The sequence below is a fragment of the Ammospiza nelsoni genome, chromosome 1 (genome assembly GCF_027579445.1).
Source record: "Ammospiza nelsoni isolate bAmmNel1 chromosome 1, bAmmNel1.pri, whole genome shotgun sequence".
Classification (NCBI taxonomy): Eukaryota; Metazoa; Chordata; class Aves; order Passeriformes; family Passerellidae; genus Ammospiza; species Ammospiza nelsoni.
The window spans coordinates 121248717-121261193 of NC_080633.1; the positions used below are offsets into that span (position 1 = coordinate 121248717).

The following is a 12477-nucleotide window of genomic DNA, read 5'->3' on the forward strand; positions in this document are numbered from 1 at the left end:
GCCTTATTCTGCACTGACTATCTCTAGCTGCTGCTCCTAAGCAAAAAAACTGCTGCTCATCTAACTGAGCCTTCTGTAAACTAGTTGCAAGTATTCTTTAACCTGCTTAACATCTCATCTGGGCACCAGAAGGTGAATAACTTCTGTGTCTTGAGACAGCAAAGAGACGACAGAGGTCTCCTCATTCCCAACCCAGAGGGCAGAAATATCACAGACTTGCATACAAGACAATTGTTTAATACGTTCACAAATCAATTTTATTAATTTAAAACAAAATTAATGAAGAAAAATTCTGTACACAATTGTGGACACAACACACTTTTTGTACAATAAGGCCCAGATAAACTGTTATTTTTTCAGTCCGCAAGTGACTAAAAATTGAAAAGAGCCAAAGGAAAAAAAAGACACCAATCCCCCCCATCACTGTCTACTTTGCTTGAGGAAAGAAAAGGCTAATGATAGTCTCAATTCTAAAAACTATCCACAATGTGCTTTATGCACGTACGTGAGTCCAGCATGAGTTGCAGAACCCATACTGGGTAAAGTAAAGCACACGTGCAAGTCTTGGTAGGATAAAAACCTCTCTGTTGGTACTAAGGCAATCCACAAATATTTTATTCTAGCAGCAATGTGATTCCTCCAATAGAGAAGGGTGTTGATTTGTAGCTACATTGGTGCTCTGTAGCTTTGCAGGTAGCTGTTTCGAGGCTGGTGGTTTTTTAAAAAAAAATGAAAGAAAAAAACCAGAAAATTAACCAACAAAGGTGAGGTTTCTTTTTAATAAGATATTTAACTGGGCCAAGGGAATTGGTACAATTCAAGCCAAAAAAAGTCAGACTAACAGTTTATTTAACCAAGTAGCTCAAAGCCTTCAAGATCAGAAAAGTCACAAGTCACAGACAGACACGGTCTAGGTTTGTCCTTTAAGTTAGTACAGACAAAAGCAAATTTTAACTCCTTGTTGATAACCATTTCAGCATTTCCATTGCCGGCAATGGATGTTATATCTTAGGAAAATCTGACTCCTGGTGGAAGAGGATTAAAAAACTTCAATGTATATGAGCATTTTTGTTTAATTTTTCCAAAATATTCCCATTTCTAATTTCTAAAAATATTAGTGATGATAATTTCCTTCATTTTTGGATGACACAAAAGCTATTCAGTACCAAGGTTCCAGTTTAAGTTACATCTTAAAATATATTTGTGTTCTTTCTCTACTACTTTATGGAATGAGCTCCTAATTAATTTTTTAATACTCTAAAAAAGAGTTATTATGTTAACTTTAAAAGAGGAAACAAAAAGACAATAAAGGCCTCCTCTTCACTTGGGTTTTATCTGTATTTGCTTCAACCAGGGGGGACACACAAAATCAATCTTTTCTTAACAGAGGGGGTGAGAGAAGAAAATGCAGAGAAACAGCTGAGAACAAAACCCAATTCCTATTGACACTTGACATCCATGCTTTTGGTCTTGACAAATTTATCTAAAAAAAAATCCATTATCTACATATTTATATCCAACACATTGATAAGGCACTGCACAAGTTTGTGCACACGTGGCCTCATTCTTCACCAACAAGGCGTTACTATCTTTCAATAGCATTTACCTTAACAATATGTAAAAGAATCATTCATTATTACAAATTTACACAAAAAATTCTTCCTGTACATGATTGTCTCAGTGATGTACCTATTAGTTTAAATTAGACATATTTTAAACTACTCTGTAATGTGCTAAAATCAAAAGTAGTTGCTGTACCATAAGGCAAAGGCTTATAATAGCCTTTAATCCTATTATACATATCCTCAGTTATATGATGTCAAAATACAGTCTGTTCATAAATAAGTAAAGATGTACAGAGTACCCTGGGTATGAGAAACCAAAACGTAAACCTTCTTTATAAGAAAATTACTCCACTGGTATTTTGTAAAATCTCAGTCTTCATTGTGCAATCAAGTTTGCTGTGTTGAAGAAATTGTGTGTGTCACATTGAAGAGGCTAAAAACTACAAAGCATTTGCAGGTCCTTTTTCTTTTCTTCACAGGTATGAACCTCTTATTTCCTTTCCTTCTTCTTTTTTTAAAATTTTTTCCCATTTTATTTTTTCCTTCTCTATTTCTTTTTGGTAGCAAATGTGGTAAAGATGAGTTGTTCAAACACTCGCATGGCTTATTTTGGTTGGGCTGGCAGTGCCGGAGCCAACAGCTGTTCTGAAGAAAAGGACTTGCTCCTCTGTTCACTGAAGGGGCAAGGGTTAACCCCGACTGCAGCTGTACGTCAACATGCTGAAATCACAGAGTTCTCTAGTCCAATGCTGACACTAGACACAGGCATCTCATCCACGGGCAGAAGGAGGCTCTGAGGTTTGAAAGTGCTGCTAAGCTGCTACAAGTACTCCAGTTCCAGGGCATGGTGAAGGGCCATAAGGTCAGAGTGGCTCGAGATCCTCCAAAACGGCATAGCATGCTGTGAACAGCACAGACAACATGTAAAAATAACCCCAAGCATTCTGGTACTTAGATGCACACTTTGTCTTTCACAGGGATAAGAGAACACTTGGGGGAGAGAAAAAGAGCTCTTAAAACCTTGAGTCCTTCATGTTTATGCCTGGTTTCTGTGACCCACCCCCTAAGCATAAATTCTCAATAACAGCAAATCTATTTGCAATAGGAACTACAACAAACACATCAGGAGATCATAAGGAAGGGAGGGGCTTCTAATCTCTTTATATGAAAAACAGGTTTCAGAGCACTTCAGAAGAAAATATTATTTCTGGAAAAAAAGAAATCAAATAACATACATATGAAGCATGTGGGTAGTTTCAGGAAGGAAACAGAAAGAAAATAAAGAAAGTGAAAGTGTTGTTTACTCTCAAAATGTATTTGCTCCCTGTAAAAAACTACTCTTGGCAGAAGAGTCAAGAACAGAGAAATGGTCATTCAGAATAACTCATGTGTTGCTCACATCACTTTGAAAAGATTTTTATCCCATTGGCTTCTATAGCATTGGTCATTGCTAACACTGATATTAAAGCATCTTTTCCATGTGGGACATTAAAATAAATACATCTTTTTTTCCTATTAGTTGTAATAAAATCTGTCTGGAGCACAAATACTTTTGCAAAGAACTTGAATTAACCAAAAACACAAATCCCAGGAAAAAGCACAGATCACCTCATTCATGAAGGGTAAAAATCTGCTTAAGAACTACCTTTATACTTGAAACTGGGGGTTATAATGTCAGCAAGAACTTTTGCATAAATTAAAAAAATAAGAAAAAAGAACTTTTGTCAGGAAATTATTCTCTAAATCCAATGGGAAAATAGTTTAAATTCAACAGTATTCTGAAGGCTAACATGATGGTGTTCACCTTTTCATCAGGTCAGTTTGTGTCTTGACATCTTTAGGAGGCAAACCACAAGCAATTAATTATCACATTAGCTTCTAAGTTCCCCAACCATTTTTATCTATGATTTTCCAAAGAGGCTTTCATCATCCTACTTCAGCAGCTCCTGAGAAAATTCCTAATTCCACTGAAATCAATGGCAAAACTCCATCTCCTCTGTCACTTTTATTCTGCTCTCCTTTTTTCATTCTGGTCTTCTCAAATTTTAAGTTAGAGAAAAATTTTGAAAACAATGTTAAACTCACTGATTCCAGCTGCACATTTACTGTAATTTCTGTACCTGTCTCAGAAGGCAAACACCTTAACACTCAGCCTATCACATCCTCTTTGATATGACACTCCTGATTCGAATGAAGATGCAATATGGATGCATCAACACGTGCCCACAGTCAGAGTATGCCTAGCTTCTAGAGCAAAGGAATTTCTTCAGGAAGAAAACATTATGACCCCCAAGAAAACACCATTGTGGCAGTTTCTGTTCTGGTTTGCTTTGCTCTAGAGTGTTAGAAAGCCTTGAGAAACAGCTGACTGAATCTCAGCTTAAAGATAAATTCATGAGCGATGGCTGACAATGGAGACAACAAACCAAACAAAATTCAGAGACACAATAGAGGTGTTTTTTTTAATGCTTGTGATATTTCCAAAACACGTTTATATATGGATCTTTTCCTTAAGAAGGAAATGTTAAACACTACAACACTTTTTTTCCCTACATCTTCAATCTGGACTTCCACTGTACTGTCTCTATGCTCCATCAGCTACAGAAAGCAGATGCAGTTAGCTCACTCAGTTACAACTCCATGTCCCAGGATCTTTCTTCCCTGTTACATTTTACAGGCAGCCTCCCCTCTGTGCTCTGTCAGGCCTGACACTGCTGCTTTCCAACTCAGATTTCCTGAAGATGAACTTCTTGAATCATGTTCAGCAAATGAACCAGCAAGAGCAATACAAAATAAAAATTACTAGCCATGCCATTCTCTGGATTTTGCAAAAGCTTCTGTGCACCTTTCTAACTTAGGCTGCAAGATCTTTCTGGCAGGATTTGAAATATCTGATAGGGATACTACATCAAGCATAAAGAGTCACAGGTTTGTGCCTGCAGCAGGTCCATGCTGTGTTTGCCAGATGACTGCACAGGTCGGCGATGCTCAGCAGTGCTGCCTCATTTTCGTGGGAGGTTGCAGCTTCCCTTTTCTCTCTCACACCCCTGCCAGGTGGGACACAGCTGGTCTCCCTGACAGCCAGCCACAGCTCCCTGCTCCTCCTCTTAGTCAGCTTGGCAGCAGGTCTGCTTTAGCCACTGGCTCAGGGAGGTGTAAACAGCATACCTATGATGTGTCTGGCAAAGACTTTGGTGGACACCTGCCTATGCAAAGAGTCTCTGCAGAAGCCAAGAGTCAATGACATGGATGCCCTCCAAGGTCAGGCAGCAAACCAATGAATAGGGAGATCTATAGGAATAAATTCTTGGCTTCCAGCTCCCACTCCATGCAGTTCCAGCTTTATACTGCTTCCCTAGTAACAACCTCAGCATCACAGAGCATACACACACCAGACAGAGCAGTTAAAGACTCTGATTGATTTAACAGAAGGTTTACCTTCTGCTAAATCAAATTACAGCACCTCGCGCTAGATGCCCATGTGCAATATCGAGTTTTGGATTACCCTGTTTATGGGTCAGCTGTTGATGGTCAGATTTTAAACCAAAACTGTTAGCAGTCATTATTTTGACTATATATTTCTATCTCAAATTCAGTTAAGTGTCTTCTGCTTTATTTATGTCTGTCTGTGAAAGGAATATACCTATATTTACTCCATGCAGTTACAGCAGCAAAGTGTGGAATGACAATAGAGAGTCTCATGAAAAAAAGGAGGTTGTGTAAATCTCAGGATTATAATTATTTTCAGGCCTCCTTCATGTAGGTCTAAAGGCCAGCTGGCACACTCCTGAGAAATAAAGCATGCCAGGAACATGGTGGCTGCATGGGGCTGGAATCTGCTCTGATGCCCTGGGCATGGCTGAACGTGGCCAATTCAGATTTCTATCAGTCTGACCCTACACTACAGCCTTCAGAGCTGTGAGGAGGGGAAACAAACCTGATACAGCTCTATATATATCTGTATGTTTGTGTGTATATATAGAGCCTCACACATATGTGTTCATATATATGCCTGTGTTTTCATGAGGCAGGCATACTAATTTTCACCCCATCTAAGATAATGACTGTATGAAACTAGAACCCTTAAAGTAAGAAAATTATCATACACAACCCGGTCCATTATTCCTGTATTAACATGCATTGTTGATTCACAACTATTCAGCCACATCAAAAGTGGCAACACACCCATGATATGGAAGTACATTTTCTCTTGCCAAATGACTTGAGCTCATTTGAGAGAGCAAGAGACCCTTTGTATATATCTGTACTAAATATTGCCTTTAAAAAGCCATCCCTGCCAACACTTAGCACACCCCTGCCATGCAGAATGCTTCTATTCTGAGCCAAGCAAGAAATGCTAATCTCACATTTGCTGCTGCGGGAGAATGGATGACAAATGCTAACCACTAATAAATAGGTGGTGAAACTGGATGCATTAATATCTAATGGAACCCTAAGTCTACTATTTCAACTTATTCCAAGAAAATGTGAAGCATTTGTCTTTTAAAAATCATGAATTGTTTGGTAGATGATACTGAGTAATAAAACATCTATGAACTTTTAAATTATTTGATTTTGATGACATTTTGAAATGAAATATGGTTGCAAAATTTTAATTTTAATGTAAAAAGCATAAAAAATGAAACTACAAATTTAGTAAGCCTAATAATTAGAGTATTATTAAATAATCTAAGATATTAAGCTATTTTATTTCTGAAAGAGAAGTCATTTTATTTTCAGTGTGTACTTACTGAATGTACAAAACTTCAGCTATTTTACTCCACCAAATAGTGCTGCTATTAATACATATGCAAAACAAATCCATTTTTTGATAGCAACACCAAAAAATCCAGATTACCCTCTATCCTCCTTCCCTTAAATGAATACCTATTTTTACAAAAAATTACTCCTGAGATTTGTGATGGATTTGAATATAAAACTCATCAGTTTTTGTCATCTTTCATGGTATTTTTATTGTATTCCTGCCAGATTTGCTAAGCGGCCGTCTTTACTTCCTACCCCAGACCTGACCAGCACAGTGTGACTCTGAGCTTAAAAGCAGTGGCATATTGGATACCCATTTATATTCTATTTATTGCTCCACAAAGATTTATGATTTTTCCTCCCAGGCAGCATGACCATTTTGGAAACAAAGGAGAAGCCCATTTGCCTAGGCTCTCCCGAATCACCTGATGTAAAATCCAGCTTCTCAGTGCAGAGGAGCCTTTGTCTCATCTCACAAATTAGAAATCCTTTGGAGATTTCTCCTAAGCAGAAAAACTCAGGAGCTGGGGTTTTTCTGTCTTATTAATATTTACTAAATGTGTCTCCAAAGGCAAAGGCAAAAGCTGAGCACAAAACACAACACAACAAAACAAAATAACCTCCAAATCCAAAACACAAAACAAAGCAAAGCAAACCAAAATGCTGAGACGATGGAGTCTCTGGCAGAAGCCCCCAGACCCTTTAATGAGAACAGCTGTGTCACCACAGTGGCACTCTGAGGTGGTGGCTCTGACCCACACTGGTGCCAGCAGCTCCAGGGCACCCTTTGGACTTTCACACTGGCTTCTCTCAGCCCTTCTCTCCCTCTTTTGTGGGGGAAGCTGATATGAAGGTAGCAACCTTCGTGTGAGCCCTGGTGTTACAGCCAAGCTCACGGGCTGCTGCACTGACCCAGAAGGGTACAATCATTCCTCAATCCACAGGGCAAACATCCTGAGAGTTTAACTGTCTCATCAAACATTTTGCTGGAAGTGACAGCTAAACAAAGGTGTCACTATCCTAGTTCAACTAATGCTACCAGAAATGTAACAGTGTGCAGTTTTCTCAGTGTATTATGTTTACTTGCATCAACCAAAAGAGGCATTTTATTACCAAACTGTTTATCCTAAAAATGTTTCTCAATAAAGCAATGATCTTTTAAGTGGCATTAAGAAATTTCTATTATTGAATTTTTATACTAATGACAATAATAAAAAGATTTTAAAAGTTTCTTTTATTTTCCTATTGCTGTATTGACTCAATATTTTCCATGATGAAGGACATACATGAAAATCTTGTTTTATGATGAAGGAATTTATAAATGATTGGTAATTTTTTTTTAATAATTTAACCTTAACTTTCTTAACTCCTAAGCTGGAAGCTCAACTTTTTTTTTAAAATACACTGAATGAACATAGAATAAAAAAAACCCCTAATTAAATAGGCTTGGATTTATAGGCTCACTTGAAAAGACTCATTGCAGTTTACATGTAAACAATGAAGTGCTATCTAAAGAAGGTTGTGCTATTTATGTTCTAAATAGTGTAAAGAAACACACATATGATAATGGCTTCACTTCAGGCCAAAGCCCTTCAGAAAACTGCTGTGCAAAGGATAACAGAAGACCTGTCCCTTCTCTGGAGAAGGCCACAAAAGCTGACATGCTGATGGGAAGCAAGGCAGGATGGAACCAGCCACAAAAATTTAGGAGTAAGCATGACAATGGGGTACATCACAGGACAGTTATGCCACTCTGGATTGAGATGCTTTGGGTAGTTTTGGGGAGGCAAAGCTTCTGTCTTGTCTGTGTGCTCTCCAGAGAAAGTTTCTACTCTTGAAGGACGTGAAGGAAAAAACTAAAAAGGCAGAGCCTGCATTCACAGTGTGAAAGGGTGAGTTCTTATTTGGTGGACTAAGAAGCAGGACAAGAATCACAGAAGCATTTTCCTAAATCAGATTGATAGTTTATGCAGAAAGGCAGGGCTGCTGCTCTACTTATTGACTTCTCTGGCATTGCTGCAGCTGATAATTTAATCCAGAGCATCTAACATGCTTTCAACCTGAAAATTCCTTCCACCAGGAAAGAATACACACAAGTAATTGCACAAAAGAACTTTCTATACTGCTACTCCTCTTAGTGACTGGAAAGGCTTTCTCTTATGCTTTTCTGAATCATGTTTCCTGTTGAAAAAAGCATTGGAATAGATAATGTTACCAAAAGGACTACTCCTGCCATTATCATATACAACACTATTTCACCGAGCAACAGAAAAGGAACAAAGAGAAGGAATTTTTTTTCCCCCTGATCTTAAATACAGCTTTTAAAATGTAATCATTTGCAGCGGGAAAACATTTCTCTGCAAAGATGAAAGGCATTTCTGAAGGAGAAAGGAGCAAACTGTTCCGCCAAAGGGATATATGAAACTGAGACTCTGCAAAGTGCTGGGACGAGCCGGGAACCTACCCGCGAGGCTTCAGGGGCACAAAACCCAGATTTCATGAAGCAAAACCAGTCAATGGTTGTTAAAACGCCATGTGGACTAATTAGTTTCACTTTTCCAATTTAGAAAGTCACAGTGGAAAGAGATAGAAGTATCACAGAGAGTTTTGTGGTGAAAAAGCAGCTGTGTAAAAGCAATTTATCTGTGAAAGGGAGCAAGAACAAAAATGCCCATTTTCCTGCTCTTTCTCCTATTATTCAAATAGCCAAGGTTATGCCTCATTCCTCCAAGCAAAAGAGTGTGTATCTGCAGACTACCTAGGCTAATTTTTTTAGCAAGACTACAAATAAAGCCTATTATTTGTGAATGGGAAGTGTTGCTTTTTATACAGCTTAATTCACATTGAAAAAAATATTTTTTCCCTTCTTCTCAGTGGGAAGCAAAAAATAATAGACAGTCAAATAGTATTCTCTGCTCAGTTATCTGAGATTACGAATGCATGCCAAGCCACACGTTGTTGTCTGAACAAAGAATCCAAATTATGGACACACAAGAAAACGGAAATTCCTGTCTACCCACTCCAGTCCTACATGTCTTTTTAAGGTGTGACATATACGTATTTCATACAGTTAAACAGCACACTGCCTTTGATCACTAAGAATCACCATATTTTGCTTACATTCATAACATCCTATGTGGTATTTTGGGTTGCCAAGGAAAACAGAACTGTTAGTTCTTGGCACAAAGGCCAGAGCCCATTTTCAGGCCCCTTTTTGAAATGCATCAAACATACATAGTTTAATGTGTCTTTTGGAGAACAGCAGGGCAAATCATTATCTATAGGCTTACCTGGCTTTCTACTAGATATACTCAACACAGATTTTATAAGGCAAAGATATCCAACTTAAATGTCAGTGCATGCTGTCCCATGCTGAAGCAAAGACAATTATGCAGACTCTTTTAAACAACCCTCACCAAAAAAGGTCATTACCTTTTTTGCGCCTTGTTCTTCTTCGACACCATCTCCTATAACAACATACACTACTTTTCTTCCAAATCTTTGAATTATTCGCTCAAAACAACTTTCCTTTCCTGAAAGAAAAAGATCAGACTATTCAAGGTAGGTGGTGATGGGATGTCATCAAATAAATAACGTTTTAGCTTTTTAGCTTGGATCTCCCCAACCCTTGGACTTCTTAAGTAGAGCTACAAAGATGAGGAGAGTCTGTCCCTCAGGATGGTGTATCAAGGCTTGACTGCAGCAGAGACAGCATACTAAAGATCCACAATATGACCTTTCTTGTCTCATTCCCTAATATGAGAATGAGACACAGGTTTTGGGGGGAATTTTACCACCAGGAGAATTATCTACCATTTGTTTATAACCAGTAGCTTGATTTGAGTAAATTGATTGAAGCTGAGTTGAAATTCTATCTTTTTCTCCAAAATCTGTTACCTGATTAATCACAGCTCTTAAAACAGTAGTACCTTGACTTAGAAGGTCACTCAAAAGATTAAGATTTAAATGCCTGTAATCCAATACATGGGCCATGTCCTTGATCCTGCACTGGGATCTATTCATGTAGGTCATTCTTTCCCTGCACACACCTAGGGAAATGATCTCAGTGCTCCAGCCCTATGCACAAGTACCACAGAATCACAGAAATGCTAAGGGTTGGAAGGGACCTTAAACTCATTTAGTCCCAACTCATCCTGGCATGTGCAAGGACAGTCCCACTATAATAGATTATTTAAGGTTATCCAAGGTTATCGAGGTTTTCCAAGGCCTTACCCAACCTGGTCTTGAACACTGTCATGGTTGTGGCATCCACAACTTCCCTGGGCAACCTGTTTCAATGTTTCACCATCCTTACAGTAAAGAATTTCTTCCTAATAGCTAACCTAAATTTCTTCTCTTTCAATTTGTACCCCTACTGGGAAGTTTCAGGTACAGTACTGCGAAGACAAAAGAAAGCAAAAACCTAAAGCTGAGTTTTCCCAAATGTCCCCATTATGAAAGGTCACTTTAGTCTGGGCGTGGGATATGCTGAGTGTCTACAGCAATGGATGGGAAGAAGTGTGGTTTATAAAATAGTTATTTCATCTAAAGAACAATAAAAGCATAAGAAAAAGTAGGCTGGAAATTAAATGAAGTTTACTAGACATTACAGAAGCCAAACTACTTAATGATACCATTTGACAGTAGCACCAGGCATAAGAAACCTCCAACACTAAGCTAGAACAGTGTTTGAATATTATGAATCATGCCATGTCACAAAAATCTCATGGTTTCTTGTGAGAGTCAGTGACAGATCATATTTTTCCAAAACCACCCTTCTACCCCATATATGTGAAGTCACAAGTGAAGATTTATTAAAATATGTTTTAATTAAAATGTGTATTTAAAGCATTATATTTCAAAGCTATTATTTACTACAAAGTTTTGATAGAGGGCACTATAACTTTTATATTCAGGAAAAATTTTAAATATTTTATGTGAATGCTTTAAAATTTCTTTGTAAAACTATGAACCAATTTTTGTTTTGTCTTGTTAAAAAAAATCAAAAATATCCTACCATTTGAGCTTGCTGTATTATACTTAAGATACTTAAGAACAGATGAAAAATGTGTTATTGTGTCCCACAATTATGAGGGAATCTGAGACAGAACAGATATGTCATAATCACATTAAAAACTACAAACACCATTGCCATCTGGTCTGGGGTACTTCTACATACTCAGAATAACATCTTTTATACTGAACCAGAAAACAGAAATAAACATTTGCCTGATTGAAGCTTATTACAGTCAGTATGGAGAAAGTTAAATAATTACATTTTGCAGCAAAACATTCTTGCTTCTGGTAAATTGTTTACCAAAATTTTCTCCAGAGCCCAGGAAAACAAGCCAGGGCTTACCTTTACAGAATTTCTCCTACTGCTGCTCCAGGGAGACTTCAGTGTTCTGTACTTACTGCCTATTAAAAACCCTTCTCAACTGCTACACAGCCCCACAGTTTTGAGAAATGATGAAAAAACACAATCTTTTTTTTACATTTCTTCCTAACAGAGACTGTACCACTGTTAATAGAGCTATAAAAAACGTCCTGTGCTGGATCATCACACATTCAAAAGGCACTTTTAGGATGCTATAGCAATGTTTCATGAGGATCAGGTGTTACTAATCTCTGTATTTGCTACAGTGAAAGCAAGTTAGAATTAAATATAGACTACAATACCTTTTCTTTTTAGAAATACAGCTTTAAATGTATCACAACATGATGAAAATAGCTCACCTATTTTAGTTGCACTGTAAATATTCTCTATGGGAAATACAACCCCTAGTCCGTATAACAAGACTTTTGCCAGAGCTGGAATTAGCTGAGTAGTTGTTACGAGAATGTTCACACAGTTTGTCCTACAGAAGACAAAAATGCAAATATCCTTTTTTAGCAATACAGAAAGAAACAAAAACAAAACAATAGAAGGAAAATCTTACCCATCCCATCAGAACCCCTTCAACATTATTATCACCACTTCAAATGAACATTTTTTTTTACCACCGTATCGAGGAACAAGGTGTGGCATGGTCAGATCAGAATAAGAAACGAGGATAAGGTCCTCCAGCTTCAGCATTTTGCCCACCACACCAGACAGCCTCTTCCAGATCATAATCAGACATACTGGAGCTTCCTCCCTACTCTCAAT

The 12477-nt window shown here is 37.8% G+C and overlaps 1 protein-coding gene across 1 annotated transcript in view; it reads right to left on the bottom strand.

Moving 5' to 3' along the window:
- Positions 1 to 231: 231 nt before the first annotated feature.
- The window catches only part of EYA1 (EYA transcriptional coactivator and phosphatase 1), a 146441-nt gene continuing 134195 nt past the window's right edge, over positions 232 to 12477 (bottom strand). The window contains exons 17-19 of the mRNA XM_059468836.1: positions 12066 to 12187; positions 9762 to 9862; positions 232 to 2466 (exon numbers count right to left, since the gene is read on the bottom strand). Of these exons, the coding sequence (XP_059324819.1) occupies positions 2386 to 2466; positions 9762 to 9862; positions 12066 to 12187 (304 nt within the window). The 3' untranslated portion in view covers positions 232 to 2385. The remainder of the gene's footprint in view (positions 2467 to 9761; positions 9863 to 12065; positions 12188 to 12477) is intronic.